The sequence below is a fragment of the Falco rusticolus genome, chromosome 5, assembly GCF_015220075.1.
Source record: "Falco rusticolus isolate bFalRus1 chromosome 5, bFalRus1.pri, whole genome shotgun sequence".
NCBI classification, from domain to species: Eukaryota; Metazoa; Chordata; class Aves; order Falconiformes; family Falconidae; genus Falco; species Falco rusticolus.
The window spans coordinates 23,849,360-23,870,085 of record NC_051191.1 but is presented as its reverse complement, the minus strand read 5'-3'; the positions used below and the strand labels follow the sequence as shown (position 1 = coordinate 23,870,085).

General features: G+C 40.5%; 1 protein-coding gene across 3 annotated transcripts; it reads left to right on the top strand.

Annotated features, from left to right (window-relative positions):
• The first annotated feature begins 3,500 nt into the window (after nt 1-3,500).
• SEC61A2 (SEC61 translocon subunit alpha 2) lies at nt 3,501-20,676 on the top strand. 3 transcript variants are annotated; one of them, XM_037388089.1, is made up of 13 exons: nt 3,501-3,727; nt 4,877-4,944; nt 8,840-8,905; nt 10,787-10,865; nt 14,191-14,322; nt 14,466-14,575; nt 15,160-15,313; nt 16,272-16,432; nt 17,459-17,656; nt 18,475-18,666; nt 18,819-18,895; nt 19,574-19,602; nt 20,272-20,676. In XM_037388089.1, the coding sequence occupies exons 1-13, from the start codon at nt 3,721-3,723 to the stop codon at nt 20,427-20,429; spliced, it is 1,431 nt and encodes a 476-aa protein (XP_037243986.1). In that variant the 5' UTR covers nt 3,501-3,720; the 3' UTR covers nt 20,430-20,676. The 3 variants fall into 3 exon arrangements, with proteins under 3 accessions (XP_037243986.1, XP_037243987.1, XP_037243988.1); XM_037388090.1 differs by lacking the exon at nt 19,574-19,602 and having other exon boundaries at nt 3,502-3,727; XM_037388091.1 differs by lacking the exon at nt 3,501-3,727 and adding an exon at nt 7,845-7,987 and having other exon boundaries at nt 4,895-4,944; nt 19,574-20,676.
• The last annotated feature ends 50 nt before the right edge of the window (nt 20,677-20,726 follow it).

Below are 20,726 nucleotides of genomic sequence, written 5' to 3'. Positions count from 1 at the left end.
CCTCCACTCCCACCTGCTGAGACATTTCTATAGCCACATGCTCTGTATCTCAGCAGTCAGCATCCAGTTCCTGGCTGGAAAGCCCTGGCACTTCCTGAGGGAAGGTTTCAGCACAGCTGTCATCTGGGGAAAGGAAAGAAATAGGTCTTTATTGGGAAGCAAAAGATAAATGACGAAAACATGAAGTTAAGCAGGAGAATAATGAAGCCAGATGGCAGAGGGAGGCAAAAGCTGCCCAGGCAGATCCCAGTGTTGATGGCCCTCCTGCTGCCCCATGGAAGCTCTCCCATCCCCACAGGCTTTTTCCCAGCATTTTTTCTTTTCCAGTCTAGTTGTCAGTGTGAAGTTGGCACCTCCCTACTCCTCTCAAAGTTACCTGGGGGAGCATGGAGCGTGCTTGAATAAACAAAACCCACCACAAGCCAAAAAGCTTTTTGAAAAGAATCAAGTGGGGTTTAAGCAAATCCAGCACTCTAGATGGAAAGTCACGGTAGGTGAGGAAGAGCAGATCACAGGCAGGGTGAGATTCATCTAGGGAAATGGCTCCCCAAAGTGTTTCTGAAGCCTACTTCGGTATTTTATCATAATTAATTCACACATTAATTCGTTAACTTTATATGACCCAGAAATAACCTCTGTAATCTCTGTTCTGTAGTCCGTTTACATGACTGACTGCTGTAGCACATCCATCACAGTGACATGAAATCACATTTCTTCCACTTTGCTCTAGCAAACTTTACAACTTCTCAACAGCTTTACCTGCTCAAGACACGTGCTGGTTTAAGCTTCCACTCTGAGATTTCTAAGGATTCCTGCCATGGTCCTTGGACAGTAGGCTCTTGCAGGTTAAGTCGCCTTTGCTGAGAATGGCTGAAGCTCTGCCTGTCCTTCTGTTTTAACCATGAATCTTGTCTAGTACAGCAGCTGCTCTCTCACAGGGATATGGTTACATTTTGTTTGGATATAATACATAATAATATGTATACTTCAGTTTGCTGGACACTTTGCCCAAACAGGCACTTTGTGTTGCACTTGATACTTACTTGTACAGTTTGTCTCCTGATGCTCTGCTCACAAAAAACCTCTACATTGATAACTAGAAAAAGGAGGCTAAAGACTAACAGTGCTTTGGCTGCAGCTGTAGCTCAGGAAGTTGTAGAGCTCAGTCACCAGCCTTGACTCCAAGCTGACGATTACATAAACTCATGGTTTTTTTTTCACTCTGACAATACACCCAAGGGAAGAACAGACTTAGTATTTTTGAGTTTCATGTTGCCTAAACCTGACCTTTAACGCACTGCTCGCACACGGGCTGTGCAGGTTTGATTATCTAACCAAGCAACACGCTTGAGTGTTCAGAGCCTGGTTTATCCTCCTGGTGGGATGGGAGAGACGGCTATTTCTGTACCGCTGCTTGGCTGAATGTCCCCAGCCCAGTGTTGCTGTGTTACGGAGCCCCCCAGGGATGCTGCAGTAAGGAAGGGAGAGCTTCAGTACAGCTTTCCTTGCTATTGCTGATGCAGATTGCCTGCAGAACATGCTCTTCTGTGATGGCTAACAGCTACCAGGAGCAAGACAAAGCACTTGCTGATTTAGGGGTTAACACTATTTCTCCCACCAATTTTGGACATGCATGAAACTGTTTTCCATCTGTATGCTATGCTCTGCTCTACATGTAGACTTGGCTGTCCCTGTGTAAGTGCTGGGTTGCTTTTGCAAAAAAAACATTTTGGAAAAGAGAAGCAGAAATTGCAAAAGGCCCAGATGAGAGTGCTGCTTGACAATGGGAGCGAGTTTCCTGTGTGTGCAGGAAAATTCTTCCGGAAAGTGCCAGATGAAATGATATTATACAAGTTGGGTGAGTGGGTAACAGAGCAGGTCCCAATCCTTGGACAGGAGAGCTTTGTGGGTCATTAACAAAACCAAGGTGAAGCTTTACGTGCTGTTAGATAGCAAGAAAATAGAAAGAGAGGAAATGTTAAAACACTTGAGTGTCATGGTGTGTTCAGGAATTTCAGAGATGTGCAACACTAGAAGACAAAAAGTGAAGACATTGAAGGAATGAGATGTTGGGTAGTTCATTGAAGACAGCAGTAACTCTTAGTGACAGGAAGAAAACATATCAGGAAAACAATTTAAAACAATTGTTTAGTAACAGTGATGTTATTTTAGTTTCAAAAAAATAACATTTAGCCTGAATTATGAAGGCACAAAGTTTTGAACACAAGGGTATTGATTTCAAACAAGCAAAGAAAACAATACAGCATTTTGATTTTCGACTTATTTTTTTACTGCCATCACTGGGAACCCATTTGTGAGTCACATAGTAGCATTTTTTCAGCATGCCTGAAGTGGTGCATCTATGTTAGTATGGACTGAAGAAACCTTCTGGATGTTTAATCAGTCACCAAAACGTGGACCAGCAACTATAAATAGGAGCTGTGAGCACATGAGCTTAAAGAACTTTTAAGATAAATACAGCTAAAAATCCAAACAAAGGGTAATTGCAAGAAACTTCCTCAGTCTCAGCTATTAACCCAGCTATTACTTGGAGATTATGATCTACAAGTAAGATGCTAGGTCCATTAATCAGGCCATTTGTCAGACTAATCAGGAACTATAAGTGAAAGTAATTGCTACAGGGTAGCTCATTAATATTTGTAAAATTCTTGATTATATAAATTGGAAGAAAAAGCCTTTATCGGCCCTTTCAGATAAGGGAGGCTAGTGAACAAAATTCTTTACAGATATTGTAGCAAGGTCTTGGTTAAGAGGATTTCTTCTCAGGGACTGCAAAGCAAAACCTTACGTATAGATTCAAGTACTCCTTTCACATGTCTCATGTTCTTTCTTGGTAGCTTAGCGTAAAACTAGGCTAGATGAGTTGCTCAGAAGAAAATATTATTTTAATTTATTGTATCTAAATCCTGCAATGAATTCTGTTAACTCTAGACCGTCGCCTATTGTAACTGAGAGCTCGGAAGAAGGTTATGATACCCGTTTTGGTGCTACCCGTTCCCAAGTCTGTCTCCATTGTCAGGTTCGCTTCACCCACAGAGCTGTGCTTTTACCAAATTACCAGTGAAATTACCACGTAGAGCCATCAACGTGGCTGGATTAGGGTACGCACCGGTACCAAACCGTTAAATCTGTGCTTCTCACATCGATGGTTACCGTATCGATGCCATGAGGAAAACCTCTTTAATCCCCCTGAGGACTCAGGCAGGAGCCCGGCTGCGGTGTAGGGCGAGGAGGAGGCGGCGTGCCCGCACCCCCGCCCGCTCGCTGGCAGCCCGCAGCGAACCGCGGGGCGCCTGCAGCCGGGCCGAGGCGGTGCCGCGGCGGGAACGGCCCCCCGGCGGCGCGCGGGGCGCGCTGGGAGCGCGGCCGCCCGCGGGTCCTTCGCCGCGGTGGCTGGCCGCCCGCCGCCTGCTCCGCGCCGCCCGGCCGCGGGGGGGCTGCCCCCGGCCCCGCCGCGTGTCCCGTTGCCCTGGGCCCGAGGGGAGCGGGTCGGCGCCCAGCGAGCCGCCAGCGGGGGCCGTGCCGCCCGTCCTCGCCGCGGCGGTGGCGCCGTCCCCTCAGGGCAGCAATAGCCGTCCGGAGCGATGCCTGCGCGCGAGGGGCGGGGCCCTGCGCACGGCGTCACGTGGGGGCGCCGGCCGGCGGCGGAGGCAGCGGCGCTGACAGCGGCGGAGGCAGGCGGCCGGCCCCGCCGCCGCCATGGGCAGTGAGTGCGGGCGGGGGGCGGCCCGGGGAGGGGGCGGTGGCGTGGGGGGCGCCGCTAGCGCGAGGGGAGGACGTGGCGGGGGGCGGCCCGGCGGGCTGAGGCGGCGGCGTGCCCGAGGTGCCGGCCCCGGGCGGGGCGGCTCCCCCCCCCCCCAAGCAGCTCTGCTTGCGGCGGGCGGCGAGGCGGGGGGGCACCGCGCTGCGAGGGGTGCGGGGGGTTTCCCTGCGGCCTTAGGTCCCTTCTGCGGGGCTGGGTGCGTGCTTTGGTGGGCTGCCTGAGGGGGTGGCACGAACGAAGGGGAGCGGTGTCACAGCCCAGCGCCACGGCAGCCCTGCCGCTTGGACCAGGTACCGCTTTACTTGGCTCGCAGCGCAATAAACATTTTCTTTGACGAGGTACTGACGGTGGTTTTCCATGGCTGTCCGAATGTGCTGGGAATCATGTAGGACAAATTCCCCACCAATCGAACGTTCTTTGATCTTTAATTCCACTCCTCCCCTCCCTCCCCCCCCCAAGAGAGCTCAAGCTGTTGGAGCTTTTCTGTGTTTTTTAAGGAGAAACTGTGAAGAAAGCTGTATCAAAAGTTAAAATGAAATTCCCCGAAATTATGATCGGTTATTCTGATCAGTTATTCTGAGTGTTGCAGTGATTTAAATTAACGATTTCTCACCATATTTTACCAGCTGAATTGTTTTCTCAGCTAACTACTAATCTCAAGCACATGATACTAATCTCTGTGTGGATATTTTTTGATGTGAATATCCTTTGCTTCTGTGTTTAACTAGTACAGACTGATACTAGGTCATTTATTTTTAGGTGGAATACAATTTAGTTCACTTCTGGTGATACAGTGCAGCTTCTCATGTAGAAAGATTCCAGCTGCGGAAAAAATAATGGTCCAAATCTGATCAGAACAAGAACTTTGCAGATTTTTGCTCTGTTTTCAGCTGTTTTAGAAAGAGGTTGTTAGTTTTGCAACATTGAATTAACCTGTGTGTTAGGTGAAATAATTCACTTATGAAGTGTTAATTACATTTTTTTTTTCCTTTTAGAAGTTAAATAAAGTTGTATGAGTTTTATAAATTTGTGAAGGTCCATTAATATATTTTTCTCTCTTCTTTTGCGTGTGTGTTTGTTTTTCTGGAACAGTAAAATTTTTAGAAGTTATTAAGCCATTCTGTGCGGTGTTACCTGAAATTCAGAAGCCGGAAAGAAAAGTGAGTGCCACATTATGTTCTTGCTCACAGATAAGAGGATGTTATGATAATTCAAGTCCACACTCCAATATAAATATAGTAGGCCCTAAAGTAGGACATACTGTTTGACGGGGGGGAATCCATGTTAAGGAAAGAGATTACCATGATGATGAATTCTTAACAGCCTTCTGGTAAGTTGTTCCACTTGGTAATTATGCCAACTAATTTTTTTAAAGAAGTCTCATCTCTAGACTAAGTTTATTTAGTTTCAGCTCCATGTGATTGGATCTGTTTTAATACACTAGAACAGAGTTCTGAAGCAATTTTTTTTCCCCTGTGGATAAGTGTTGTCTGTGGAAACCACTGTTGACTTTGTGTACTGGACACAACTCTGGGCGTTGAGCTGGCTTATGTATTACTTTGAAAAGGCTTGCGCTATAATTCAGGAAGCACGAATTTAGTTCTTTTCCCACAAAGTATTGTCTACTCCCATAGTTGTGATTCACCTTGATGAAGTAGGAAGGTGCTCCATGATATAGTTTGGGTAATTGCTTCTGTTCATGTACTGGATATGACACTTTGTTCTGAACTAAGTGAACTGAGTTCATTTACAGCCAATCTGTCTGTTCCTTGAAATTCCTCCCATTTCTTGGCATATTTTCTAGATTAAAATTAGTTAATCTCTGCAGATCAGGAGGAGACCTACCTTGTAAAAAAAAACCAACCCCAAAAAACAAACCAAAAAAGCCCAAACCAAACAAACCCCCCACTGTTTTTACTTCCAAAACTCAAGGAAGCATGTATCACCTAGGTGACAAAGGTTCTAATTAGAGTAACAAATTTACCTAATATTCATTGTCATGACTGACCTGAAATTCCTTAAGAGCTAGGTTTTGATTTTTATATTCTTAAAGGGAAATGCATGGTTTGGAACATGACACCATCCAAAAGAATCCTCTCTGTTGATGAGAGATTCCCAAAGGACCGGATGCAGGGATGTTTGTGCCAGTAACTGTAGCTGAGCCTGCTGGATCAAATGGAGAAGATAAAGTAAAACCTGCTGATTATTCCCTTCTGGAATAGTTTTTTTTAAAAAAGATAAGGTTTTATCCCCTGTCTCTTTGCTCCATCTGTCTTTCCTTGTTGCTTTCCAGCATCTTTCCCTCTTGGGACAGGTTTCCAAACAAATTACTTAGGTCAGACAAGGGCATTTTCAGAGCAGAAATCCCCAGAGCCAGACCCCGTGCTACGATCTGGATGCACCAGATCTGGGTGGCAGGTACCCATCTTTGTTTCAGCAGCAGTGAACCTTAGTGTGGTCTTCTGATGCTGATTTACAGCTTATCTGTGATCAGCTGGTTACATCTATCCCATTTTTGTCTAGTGCAGTGGATGGGAAGAGGAATCTACAAGACAAATCTACAGATACTGATGTTTCTGTGAGGCTGATTGGCAGTAGTGATTTTTCTTTGGCTTTTTGTTTTCTTCCCCCCTTTCTATTTGCCAGAGAGGCATTAGGGCTTATCTGCCCATGACCTTCATCAGCAGATGAAGGATGACCAGAGAGGTGCTAAGACTCCTGTCCTCTGTATTTGGGTCACGTTATTACTATCTAGGTCACTGACTAGGCAATGACTTCCAGTTCCCAGCTTTGTACAAATCTAGAGTGAAAATACAATTGGGAACATTTTTCCTAAACCGAAGAGCCCTTTGACTATTTTAAGTTACATTCCTTGCTTGTGTGTAGTTTATCAAGTGACCCAGGTCATTCCATATCACTGTGATTCTTTGTTACTTACTGTTTTCTTGCAAGGTGTCACAGGCAGACATCGTTAGTAATGGTTTTAGTAGATTAGTTAAGGTCAGGCCAAGAAATGAAGGTAACAAAATAGAAGAAATCTGTTTTCTCTAAACTTGTATTGTTTGTTAAGTGAAGATGAAGTTTTGATTCAGTTGGGCTCTTGTTGAATCTTTTTGGTATTATTGTTGAGGAGGGAAATGGGCTTTTTCTGTCTCTAGGGAGTGTTGCTTTTATGTTTTGGTCAACTTGATTAACAGAAGCCATTGCTGCTTTTGTAGTTAGTAGTATGGGTCCATATTTCCCTCATATGCACAGATTTTTCTAAGTAGAACACACTGTTCAGAACACCGAGAAGATGCTGCTGAAGTCCCTTCATTTTCACAAGTTTTAAGAAAAATGTCAAAGGAATAAAATGTCCAATTGGATCTGATCTCATGATGAAATAAATGTACTGTCCCTGTGCTTGTTACCATTTGTGGCTGGAATATTTTGGTACCAGTTTGTATTTGCTGTTCCTGGCATATGGGTTCAGGTGCCGCCTCTTTCTTTCTTTGTCTTTTTGAGTCATAGAGACTGTTTTCCTTGTGAATAACTCTGATTTGGGTGATAACAGCATTTCTCTAATGCTCATATTCACCACAGTTACAAAGAGAGCCAGAGCACTTGTAGAGCCTGACTGATGTCTCAGAAGCTGACGATAACTGTTGGGCTGCAGATATAATTTGGTTAAGCATTCTTCTTTTTGGAAGTCTGTACATAAATTCTGAAGTATAGAATTCAAACAGCCCGTGGTAAAGTGGGTCGGCACTGCATGAAGAAAGACAAGATACTGTTTGGATTTATTTGCTGCTGTCACTATTTTTCTTTTTTTAACTTTATACTGTAAGTATTTTGAGCATCTTGGCCTCTTTTCAAAGAGTGAGGCAGTATCAGTAAATAAATTACCGGGATTATTTTGCTTCTAAGTGTGTGATTTTACTTATAAAGGTTATAGACTACTACTGGGTTTTCTTTTGCTTGAGAAGCTGTGCTGCTGCATTGCTTTTATATTTCCTCATTTGTGGGTGTTCGGTGCCTATAAAACCAGGCACTAATCCTTTTTCTTGTTACTTCTCTACAGACAGATTCGGTGGTTGGAGGCAGAAAGTTAGTGTTTCTGCTGTATCTGTCTTACATGTTAGTTCATGTCACGTTTTAGTAGCTGCTGTGCTCTTGTGTACAGTGAACACACATATCCTAATGTTTACGGTCCATGGAGGAGAGGTAGGAACTTTAAAGTAACACTACATATGAGTGCATTTCTTTCTGTCTCCTGCTTTGAGTAATCCTCTGGTTCAAACTTAATCTTGTGATTCTTCTTTTCTTGCACCTGGTGCTAGTAACAGTTGCCTCAAATGTTGTCACCCTTGGATTCTCTTCAGTGTGTTACTGACTAATGATCACTGAGCTGACGTTCTTTTTAAAGTAATACATAATCTACATTGATAAAAATAATTTGGAGAGGGAAAAAAGAGAGTCTTCAAAAATTACTTTGTGGTCAATGTCCATGAACATAATGGTGAATTTAAGCTTCCTCTAACACCCTTTGAAGAATTTAATTCAGTATTTTGAATTGCTGTCCAAAACTCATTGTTTTTATCACTTGTCTTCACAGCAATTAAATTTCTTTAAAAACTTCATAGTGCTTTAGTTTAATAACTTCCAGCCTTACAAAAGTGCCTCCAATTTGCTGAAGCCTAGAGCACTAATGACTGAAGATGGTTTTTTGCATTAATCTTTCATTTTGTTCTGATTATTTTCATGTTTTTAGCCATGCTGTTGCTATAAATACCCACTGTATTACAATATTATACATAAAATACATTCTACTGACTGCATGTCAGCTGTGTTGCCTGCCAGATCCAGTAAGTTTTCTTTGACTACACAGAAGCCCATGACTGTCTCTCTCCATAAAGTCTGAAATCATATTAACATTAAATTCTAATGAGAAGTCATGCCTTCTGGTTCAGTATCTTCACATTTAATTCTGAATGATACAGCATTTAGTGCTAATGTGAGAGTACAGTGAAAATTCTACATAAAATGAATGCTTAATCTCTACAATCTGTTCTGTAGATCCAGTTCAGAGAGAAGGTACTATGGACGGCTATCACGCTTTTCATTTTCTTAGTATGCTGCCAGGTAAGTATTGATGTTTTCTGTGTTCAGAAATTGTTGTTCTGTACATACAAAATAGAATACTGAAAGCGTGAGAAGTTCTTGTTTCATGTTGACCTACCAGTTTCAGTTATTTATTTTTATGGTTAAGTATTTAAAGTTCAGTTAAAGAAACCTGATTCTCTGAAATGAGTATGTATGTTTTCAGAAACTAATTCTCTCTATTTAGTTTAATATACATAATGTTTTTTCTTGTTTTATGAAGGGTCATAGCATCATAGAATGGTTTGGGTTGGAAGGGCCCTTTGAAGATTATCTAGTTCAACCCCCCCTCCCAGGGGCAGGGACACCTTCCACCAGCCCAGGTTGCTCCAAGCCCCATCCAACCTGGCCTTGGTCCTATCAAATGATGATACTGGCTGCAGGGTAAACAGCTGAGCTGATTATTCATTGAATAGTATAAACAAACTGAGCAGTTTTATGCGTTCTTTACCCTCTGTTCATAGCTAAATTTAAATTTTAGAAGTGACAAGTTTGAAAGTGAAATAGAAATTATTGTTTTTACCTGATAATAAGCTGATCGATTGTAAAGATTGCAGGAAAGTATTTTTCTGAGGTGTTAAAGTTGACATTTAGAACTTGTTTTTTGTGAATATACTGGCAAAGATGTTAGCTAAACCCCCTCCATAATACAAGTCTTTTTAAACATTTTTATGTGATCATTACTCCTAGTTGCAGGAGTGCCTGGAACATGTACGTGGGTTGTAAACAGATAGTGGTTTGTTTTGTTTGGGGTTTTTTTTGCTTATTTAAAGAATAGACATTGCAGAAAATGAGAATTACTTGATACACATTTTTAAGAACTTTTAGAACTCTTAGAAGACTTAAAATGAGCCATACATCTTCAGGACAAATCTTTTTAGTTATAATTAGTAACTTACCCATTCCAGACTCTGTAGCAGTAGTTTAATAATTTTTGTTTACAACTTTGAAGGACCGTTAAAAGGCTTTTAAAACCCAGTTCTTGTACCTACCTGTTTTTTTGGAAGTAGGAGGTGGGAATAATATTGGAGGTAGAACATGTATTTTATCTGTGTTTCCTAGCTGCTGGATATATACATAATTAAGATTTTGAATCTATACAAAAGATTATAGTAGTTGAATAAGGGAATCAGATGGTGCAGACTAGAGTTTACAATTAATCTATAAGATCACCTGGATTCCTAGTCTACTGTTTTTGTGATTAAGAAGAGTTCTCAAGAGCTCAGAATCCCTCAATATCAATATATTGGAGGTTTTGTGTAAACTTGGCTAACTTCTGATAGTTTCGTATGGGATATTTTAAAACATATTCAGAATTTGACTATTAAACTTGCTGGAGGAAGATACTTACATCGCAGTTTATGCGATATCTTTAACTTGTACTGAAAAGAACAATTTTTTAACAAAAAGCTCACCTCAAAATCGCTGAGAAATTTTCATGAAATAAGTAGCGAGAACATCATCTAATATTTTTCCCTGTTCTGTTAATGGTTTGTGGTGCCTAACCTATTTATACTTTTTTATGTTCTTTTGGGGAGTTGTGGTGCTCCAGAATCTTATGTCAGACATTTACATCTTCAACTTCAGTAATCTGTTTTATGTGCACTGACTCTTCTTTCTAGAGGTTTCTGCTTTTTCCTGTGGAAGGGTCTTAGTTTAGTCCTCTGAGTCCTACGCCACTTGGAGGATTAAAACAGAGAGTGCCAGTATCTCTGGTTTAGTTAAAAAAAAAAAGAAGAATAAATAAAAAGTTGGAATAAATGATACTAAACAGTATAGCAGTTGAATCATTACTTGTTAAGATGTTTGGATTAATGCATGCTTTCTTTGTGTGTCTGTTAATACTGTTGTGTGCTTTGACAGATACCTTTGTTTGGAATCATGTCATCCGATTCTGCAGATCCGTTCTATTGGATGCGAGTCATTCTTGCATCAAACAGAGGTTAGTAGATTATTCCTTTCTCTGTTGTGTGTTGGTATAAACAGTCCAGGGGAAAAACAGTTGGCTGTTAAATTTCCTGCAACCCAGATGTCACATTGAAATACTTTGTCAAGTTCTTAACACAGATGTAGTTAAAATTAACTGATACATGAGGAGTACTTCACCTTAGGAATGAGGTTTCCTTTGACATGCAAATGGGATTAATCTTGGTTCTCGGTTTTTGGAATAATGTTGTAGTCTCTTTCTGATTAATATATGGGACAGGGAGTCTTCTGCCCTGCCACTTAGGAATAGCACTGATACACAGTATGAGAGTGTTTCCTTCTGTGTGCAAGTCACACAGAAGGAATAATGTTTTGGCATCATCATGGGTGAGTAATTTTATAGGTGTGAAAGCTAAGGGCAGAGATGAATATAGTTCGCTAAACTAACTAATTTTAGAATAGACAAGGTGATCCCAACCAAATATATAAGAAGAGTTAAACTAATTCTAGAAGTCTAAAACTTAAGATGGGTGACCTAGCATGTGTGACTCTAAATGAGGACACTGACCTCATCCATATCTTGGAAAATTGGTTGGAAATAAGGAAATCAGTGGAACCCTGTAATGTGAAGGTGCAAATTATTTAGGAATGGCAATTTTTGGCACACGTGTGAAGATAATAAATTAAGGTAAATAAGCTATCTGTTTCAAACTCTACTGCAGAATCTGCATATAAAATTCTGTGTCTCACTGGCAGTGTATGCTACTAAATTTGTTATCCACTACCCAGACAGAATGGTAATGGTGGCCAAGAAAAGACTAGAGAGACTGTGAAGGCAATAAAAAGCAGGAGCCAGAAAGTTAATTTTGCTTAAGTCAACTGACTAGATGTCATTGGAGGATGTGTTAAAGGTTTTGACATCCTAATTTTCTTGCTGTTGGAGATGTAGAGGTTTCCATGGGAGATGATGTAATATTTAACATGGTACTGAACAGTGTGTAGAGTCTAGGATGTAAGTATGAAAGAACCAGATTATTACAATGACTTCAGTGCTTTCACATTTTGGTAGCAGGCAAAACACATACACAAAAAAGGAAATAAAAAAATAGTTGTGCAATAATGCTTAAAATTTTCAAAAATCAGAACTGAAATGAGGACTCTGGTAGTTAGGTAGAAATGAAAAGAGGTCTCCAGACAGTAGTGGAGGTGCTCAAAAGCCCTTCGTTAAATTCAGATTACTTAGTAAAGACTCTTCAGGAAATTAAGCTATTGTGGGTTAAGAGGGAAGAACTAACAGCTTAAGAACTGGTTGAAAAGACCAGAAGAAATGTCTCCACAAATCTGTAAAGTTCCACAAATTGAATATTGCATGCAGTTCTAATGTACCATGCCATGACAGATAAGTGAACTAAAAAACACTCAGGAAAAAGCACCGAGAATCTAAGGTAGATATTAACGTACATGAAGAGATCCCAAGAAAATAAGGATTCTTTGCCACGAAATGTGCATATCCAAAATGTCTTTTAAGTCTTCATTTCTGGGAAAAAGTGTATAGGGAATGGATAGTCACTTTTTGCTTATACTGTAAGAGGGAATGGGCAGCCAATGGTGTTACTAAGCAGCCCATATAACTCAAAGTTTCTGAATGCATTACTGGCAGAAGTTGCCAGAAGCAGTTTCTGAATAAATGACTGGTATATGGGGAAAGGGAAATACAGAATGATACTTCCCCCAAAGAAGGGGCCCCTGTCAGAGGTGGGCTGTGAGGACAGCTAAGCTTCTAGGCTGATCAGGTATGGAGATGCTGTTTCTTCTTCTTTTCGTTTTCCATGTGACCTTACAGACCATGTTTCCCTTGTCACTGGTTCTCGTTATAACTTTGCAAGTCCGCAGTGGCTAAATAGTTTTTGATTAATAATTTTCTTGGTAATTTTGTGATGGAGCACTACTGTACTGCATGTGAGAGCAGAGTTATGCTTAAATGTACAGAATTGAAAAGAATTGTAAGCTGATTCTCTTTTGAATCTCCGTGGTGGATATTGTGGCTTAACATCAGAAAAAATGTGCATTATTTACATGGTCACTCAAGGGGCATAAAAAATGGTGACCAAGTAACTTGATCTGGCTTAATTGAATACTGAACTTGTAAAACGTGTCCTTACCTGAACTTTTTTCCTTTAAGGTTACAGCTTAGGAAATGTGGAAAGTTTCATCACTTGGTAGTTCTAGTTTCTTAATTTTCATCCAGATTTTCAACTTCTTGGTTTCTTAAGCTTCAGGTAGGAGAAATTTTTCTGGTATTAGCTGAAGGGCAACTTAAATTTCGAAAAGTAATCTCTTCATAATGCTGTTCCTCAAAAAAGTTGATGTGGGAGAATGATTCTGTATTGAGATGAGACAGGAGAGTATATTGTACAGGCAAGAGGCAGGCTATTTTCCTGGGTTTAACTGTTTTATGTACATTCAGATCAGCTCCCATACCACATTATAATGTAACTCACACAGGTATCAGTACTTGAATAAGACCTTGCTGAGAATATTTCTAAATTAGAGTATTAGGTGGTAGTTCCGGTGTTGCAAGGTGCATCAGTCTGAGGATGCAAGCAAAGTGAGTGATGCCTCAGTTTTACTACACCGGACGAAGTGATTGGGAGGGAAAACCAGGCAGGTTTTCAGCAATGCACACCTGTGTGCTGCAGCAGTGGTCTTGTGTAAAGTTAGATTGCCCTGTTCGAGTTGTATACGGTTGGAAGTTCATAACTTGATGACGTTGCGCCAGTAGGTGAGTTGCCAGAATAAGAGCATCTTAATGACACATCTTTGTTTTGTTAAAAACTAGTTTAATCCTAAACTACCGTGCTTTTAACTAGAGTCAGTGATTCTGAGAGTGGCATTGTCAGCCACTGTGGATCTGCAGCACTTCTCTTGTGGTCTTCGAAATTAAACCTCTGGAAAATGTGGTGGTTGAAGCACTGATGGAATAAACAACCAGGGACAAGATGCTTTTCAGTGAAAGGTTCCTTGATATGATATGCCAAAAAGCTGAGCTTCAGTGTGCGTTGACCTTTAGTGTTAGTGTGGTTCCACAAAAATATTTGAAGAGCTACATAGGTTTTTAATGTTCCCTTCAAAAATACAGATCTTAACAGAGCAGCCTTCTTTTGTGAGGAGATAATGGTTTTTGTTTTGATTATACTTGTACTGGAATATACATGTTTGAAGTGTTACGAAGAATGTTCCTTACAGGTCATAAACCTTTCAACAGACTTAATATCCTCCGAGTATAATTCTTTAGGAGAGATACTTCAATGGCAGTTGTATTAATTTTTCTTCCTGTTTAGGTACTTTGATGGAATTGGGTATCTCACCCATTGTGACATCTGGTTTGATCATGCAGCTGCTAGCTGGAGCGAAGATCATTGAAGTTGGTGATACTCCCAAAGACAGAGCATTGTTCAATGGAGCTCAGAAATGTAAGCACTGTTCCAATTAAAATTAATAAGCATATTCTTATTGTTGGGAAAGCAGCCTTCCGAAGTCATACTAGATGTGAGATTTCTTTGGTAGGTGATTTCAGCAAATTTTTTTAAAGAATTTGCTTTCTCTCTTGTTTTAGTATTTGGGATGATTATTACCATTGGGCAAGCCATTGTGTATGTTATGACTGGAATGTATGGAGATCCCGCTGAAATGGGTGCTGGAATTTGTCTTCTTATTATAATTCAGGTTTGTAATGAGCTATTTTGTGTGTAACAGACTGGTTAGATACAGTATAGCTGAAAGGAAAAATGTATGTCTGGTTGCTGTTTATTTTTAATGCTAGAGAGCATCATCCGTTGTATCTGTCTGCCTGTATAGGAGAAATGCTAAATATTCTGTAAAGGAGGAGAAAGATGGGACAATTAGTATCAAAAATGTTTCAGATAGGAGTGGCTGCTTAATTTGAAGTAAAGGAATTAGTAGACTTTGAAAGCAGTAGCTGCTGTTCAGTTCCATGGTGGATTTCTCACTAAACAGCACAGATGCAGCTTTGAGACATTATCCTGTAGAGCAAAGCAGTAAATGCGCAAACTTCAACGCTTTTTTTGAAAAAAGTGCTTACTGAATAATCTTTTTGCTAGCATCTGTGTTGAAAAGTCACAGAGATCGTTGCCAGCTGAGATGCGCAGGCGTTTGTACATGAAAGGGCAAATGTACTGCATGAATGATATTTAGGTGAAAAACTAATGATCATGCTGCAACATGATGAATTAGTAATTCTTGACTTGATTTATTCTTGTTTCTGCTCAGTTTTGTTTCTTTTCCCACAGCTGTTTGTTGCTGGTTTGATTGTGTTGCTGTTAGATGAGTTGCTACAGAAAGGTTATGGCTTGGGGTCGGGTATTTCCCTGTTCATTGCTACCAATATCTGTGAGACCATTGTCTGGAAGGCCTTTAGTCCCACTACCATCAACACTGGCAGAGGTACGTGTGCTGTTACAAGCAGTTATAACATGTTTCATTGGATGTATACTATACATAAACTGTCAGATGTTTATTGAATAGCTATTAAAAAATATTTTAACGTGTAATGACTAGCTTCTAAAGTCAATTGTGTAACATGTAAGATGAAAATGTTTTCTGATTTAAGTGAAGATTAATAACCTACAAGTTTGGCTTTGCGGAGTTGAATTGCAGTAGTTAAAATGGAGCTTGAAACACCTTGAATGAAGATTTTCAGATTTCCAAACTGAAATGTCCTTGTTGTGGCGTCATTTAATCCACAGAAAGAGAGAAGAAGTTCTGTATCTTCAGAGGAGCTGATTATGATCCAGCTGTTGTTTGTGGCTATAGGATACTTCTACAGTTGATGCCTCCAAATTACTTTTTAAGCTGGTTTGAGTCTTCAGAGACTACCATCTCTTCGTTTCTTAGCCAGCCTTTGACAACATCTGGTTGTCAGAGACCCTAGAAATACCAAGATACAGGCTGTTTGCATCAAGATGTTAACTAGTTTAATGCATATGTTTGAAATCCTGAGCCATATTTTTTTAGTTTGCTTTCATTTTCATCTGATTTTTAGTAGTTCTTTTGAATGGTACTACTGCTTTTCTAAAGCTGTTTTTCTCCTCGTTTATTATTTCTTCCTTCCAATCATCCTCCTACTCCCAGAAAAGAAAGAAAAAGATTACTCTTTCATTTGTGTGACTTGGTTAGGTTATTTTGTTTTTTAACCAGGAATAATGTTTTGGTCTATTATTCTACATTCTATAAAAGCTAAAACAGAATCCTCTATTGTGATGTATTTGTTGTAACAGGATTTATGTCCTATTGCGTCTGATTTTTTTATGTGTCATTCTTAAAATTTCTGAAAGGAAGATATTTTTTTAAAATGTTTTTAATTTCCAGATTAAAATTTCTTTTACTTTTTTGCTTTGTGCAGGAACGGAGTTTGAGGGTGCTGTGATTGCATTATTTCATCTTCTGGCTACACGAACTGACAAAGTCCGGGCTTTGCGGGAAGCTTTTTACCGGCAGAATTTGCCCAATCTCATGAATCTGATTGCTACAGTGTTTGTGTTTGCTGTAGTCATATATTTTCAGGTAAAATGAGAAGTTCCTCTCCACAGCTGTGTAGGTAGAAGTGCATGGACCCTAGACGCTGCAGTCACTGGGAAAAAATGTGAAAGTTAGAGTAACTGCAGTATCTTAGCTTTGAGTGAGGAGCTTTGTGTTTCAGTGTTGTTTTCAGTAACATACCTCTGTGACAGTACAGCTGTTAAATTTTACAGCCAGATGTACTCAGTGATGTAATCTCACATTCCATTAACTGCCATACATACTATGAGAGTATTTTTACTAAAAATGGATTCTGGGGATTCTGGAACTGCAGTCGTTGCAGTGCACAGATAATGTGCTTGATATTCATTGTTGAATTAAAAGAATGCTTTTGGACAGAGTTAGAGAACCTTGCTTCTTTGGGGTGTGTATGTTCTAGAAAACAACCATGTCATTAATGTATAGCTTATTGGATTTTCCCCTAATTGTCTTGAAATACTCAGCTACTCTTTCTTTTTAAATTTAAGTATTTACTAAAATGTACACTAAAAGGAGGGTCCACGTGGTGATTTTTTTTGTTTCCTTTTTTTTAATCTGTGTGGCTAAAATATGAATTTTTTTTTTTTTTTTAAGCTGTTGCGTGAGAGGCAAAAAAATGAATTACCTGGTTTTCAAATTCATGTGGCTTTTCTTGGGCCTACTCCGATAGGAGCCAGCCCTGGAGACCAGAAGGCTGGGATTACTACACAAAAGCCTGCTGTTAACTGGCTAGTTAAGTTAAAGCCATTAAAGGCTTTTATCAATCCCTATTCTGTAAGGGGTATTTTACAAGAATATAATGTAGCAGATGAGAGATAATGTTTATGTAAAAAGAATGTAATACAACCAAGCAGTAAAATTTGTAAGTCCTTAAAATTTGTGATCCAGACTGTAGCAGAAAGCCATTGGGATTTACTGTCTTGCTCCTTTTTTATCTAGCAAGAGCTTTGTGGTCAGGAATAGCTTTTAGGCACCCTAGGAGTAGCTTCTGTCTTGGAAACAAACTTGGTGCATCTGTGTTCTTTCCCATAGGGGTTTCGTGTTGATTTACCGATCAAGTCTGCACGATATCGAGGACAGTACAGCAGCTATCCTATCAAGCTCTTCTATACCTCCAACATTCCCATCATTCTGCAGTCTGCCTTAGTTTCAAACCTCTATGTCATTTCCCAGATGCTGTCTGTTCGTTTTAGTGGCAACTTTTTGGTGAACTTATTAGGACAGTGGGCAGTAAGTATTTTACCACTTTAACTGTATAAAATTATTTGTATATATTTACTTCATTGTGAAACTTGGTAATGAACCAGCAGAAAGCTGGAATACTTACTTCTTAACAGTGTTGTGGTTTAACCCCAGGCAGCAGCTAAGTACCATGCAGCTCCTCACTCACTCCCCCACCAGCAGGAGGGGGAGAGGAGGATTGGGAAAAAGGTAAAACCCATGGGTTGAGATAAGAATGATTTAATAATTGAAATAAAATATAATCACAACAATAACAATAATTGTAATGAAAAGGAGAGAGGAATAAAACCCAAAAGATGGGGGGGGGGGTGGGGTGGTGTGTGGAAAAAGTGACGCACAGTACAGCTGCGCACCACCCGCTGACGAGTGCCCAGCCAGGCTCTGAGCAGCGATCAGTCAGTGGCTCCCAGCCAGCCCCCCCCAGTTTATATACTGGGCATGACATGGTATGGTATGGAATATCCCTCTGGCTAGCTGGGGTCAGCTGACGTGGCTGTGCCCCCTCCCAACTTCTCATGCCCCTCCAGCCCTCTCCTTGGACTGAAAAGCCCTTGACTTGGTATAAATGTTACTCAGCACTGAAGTTTTTAGTTGTTGCTATCAACGTTATTCCCACACCAAATCCAGAACGCAGCACTACACCAGCTCCCAAGAAGAAAATTAACTCTATCCCAGCTGAAACCAGGATAAACATTTGTATATAGAAGCTGTTTTAAACGTTGAAGAGGAATTCCTCTAAAAGACAGGACAGGAGTGCAAGAGGTCTGTGAGAAGTAACTAACTGCCTTTTTCTTCCCCTCTCATAGGATGTCAGTGGCGGTGGCCCTGCTCGCTCTTACCCTGTTGGTGGCCTGTGCTACTACTTGTCCCCTCCAGAATCCATGGGTGCAATATTTGAGGATCCTGTCCATGTAATAGTTTATATAATATTTATGTTGGGATCCTGTGCGTTCTTCTCGAAGACTTGGATTGAGGTGTCTGGCTCATCAGCGAAAGATGTAGGTGTTCTGATAAAAATACATAAATGTTTTCAAACGCTGCCTCTACTTTAGAATTGACTAGCTGCTAACTAATCAGTTCCTAATTACTCTGACAAAATATCAGGTGACTGAAACACCCCAGCAGTTTCGTAAAATTATGGTTTTTGCAGGTTGCCAAGCAGCTCAAAGAACAGCAAATGGTGATGAGAGGCCACAGGGATACTTCAATGGTTCATGAGCTTAACAGGTACGGAAATGCTGACTTCCAGCTGGATGGTTAAGAGTGCTGGGGAGTTGTCAGATAGAGCAGATATTCTTGGAAGAATCTGAGACCTGTTTCCACTGCAAATGTCAAGTTTCTTCCCATTCAGCTGGCACCTTTTCTGGTAATGCAGAACATGTTCATAGTAAGAGGTTAAGCTGTAGTGTCTTTTGTTTGAGTGGCATAATGAGGGAATTTGGGCTGAGTCTCTTCCATGTTTGCAAAAGGAAGATCCCTTGATTTTTACTTCACCGTTACTGAACTAAGATGACACTACAGAAGCGGTATTTTGTGCAGTATGCAAAGCCTGCAGATCTGTATTGAAAGGTAGACTTACCTGTACGTACTTAAGTCAAAACAGTTATTCTTAGTTCTGTGACGGTCAGATCGCACATATATATAGAACTATTACAGTATGAATTGAAGAGCTTTGCCAGTGTTCAGTTATTCACACACCTTTCTTATCGGTGAATGTTTTATTTTAGCTTCTACTTTGTGCAGATAGGGAAGATAGTAAGAGCAATGGCAGAGTTGCATTTGCAATGCTGAATTTGTTGCTGAATAGTCGGGTTGGTTGTTCTAGTAGTAGATGTATTGTTAGAATCCTTCAATGAAAATTCATTATTACAAATTCTTTTTCTTTTTTTTTCTCCTTTGGTCCAGGTATATCCCTACAGCAGCTGCGTTTGGAGGTTTGTGCATTGGTGCCCTTTCAGTATTGGCTGACTTTCTAGGGGCCATTGGGTCCGGCACTGGCATTCTGCTTGCAGTTACTATTATTTATCAGTATTTTGAAATATTTGTAAAAGAACAGGCTGAAGTTGGAGGAGTAGGTGCATTATTTTTCTAGGTGTCCAAATATTTCATGGTTTGTGTGAAAGGGAAAGTATTTTGACAACATGCGTCATTTAGTTCAATAATGCTGTTTTCTCTTTAATTGTTTTCAAGTGCTACATGTCCCATTACTGTAATGGGCATTAAGCAATGCCTGTGTGCAGCGTTAGTACCAGCTGCCTTAAGAATAAAGTTTACATTATCTTGTTTAAGTATTATCTAGTGCTGCCTGTAATGCTGGAAACCAATTCATCTACCTTGCTGTTCAAATACTGCAGTGAGATGGTAACATGTATCAGTTCGATATCGGTAAACATTTTTGCACACGGCATTAAAATGTTACATTTATTTCCCTGTCCTTGATAGGAAAAAAAATATATCTGGGTTCAGATTGCCACGTGCCAGTGTTCCTGACAAAATTTATTTGTAGCCTGTGTTTTACATTTAATTTTTTTATACTTTTTTAACTTGCATCTCCCCATCATTGAACTCAGCACTCCTTATTCCTTTGCGGTGTCTCCACTCAGGCACCTTTCTCTTAGCTCCAGGGTTGAACAAGCAAACATTTTACCGGAGACTGATACTCATCTCACCTGTGAACTGGTTCTGTGGTGGATTTGCTGCATGGCCAGGCCCAGGGCATTTCGGGCTCTTGCCCTGGGCCTTCCATGAGACAGCACGGTAGCTGCTGTCACGCTGGCAAGTCAGCCCCATAGTTTTGTTTAAACACGTACTTGTGAAAACTGTGCCACTGAAACATCACGTCCACTTTGCTTTTGTGAGTCTAAAGACCGAGGCCTGGTTCCTGAAGTGGTGTTCATAGAAGGGGAAAGGGGGAACGAGGAGTTCCTGCTGAAAAATTATTTGTCGCACTTTGCAGCGGCAACGTAACAACTGTAAATGTTAGACAATAAACTTATTTAATTAAGCTCTCTCCTGTGTCTTATCTGCGCGAGGTGTAATTCATACACAGGTTTTGGTC

Coding starts and splice junctions, on each gene's coding strand:
- SEC61A2 (XM_037388089.1), top strand. Junction 16,433..17,458: donor CTGTAGTCATATATTTTCAG/GTAAAATGAGAA, acceptor TCTTTCCCATAG/GGGTTTCGTGTTGATTTACC. Junction 18,896..19,573: donor ATGGTTCATGAGCTTAACAG/GTACGGAAATGC, acceptor CCTTTGGTCCAG/GTATATCCCTACAGCAGCTG.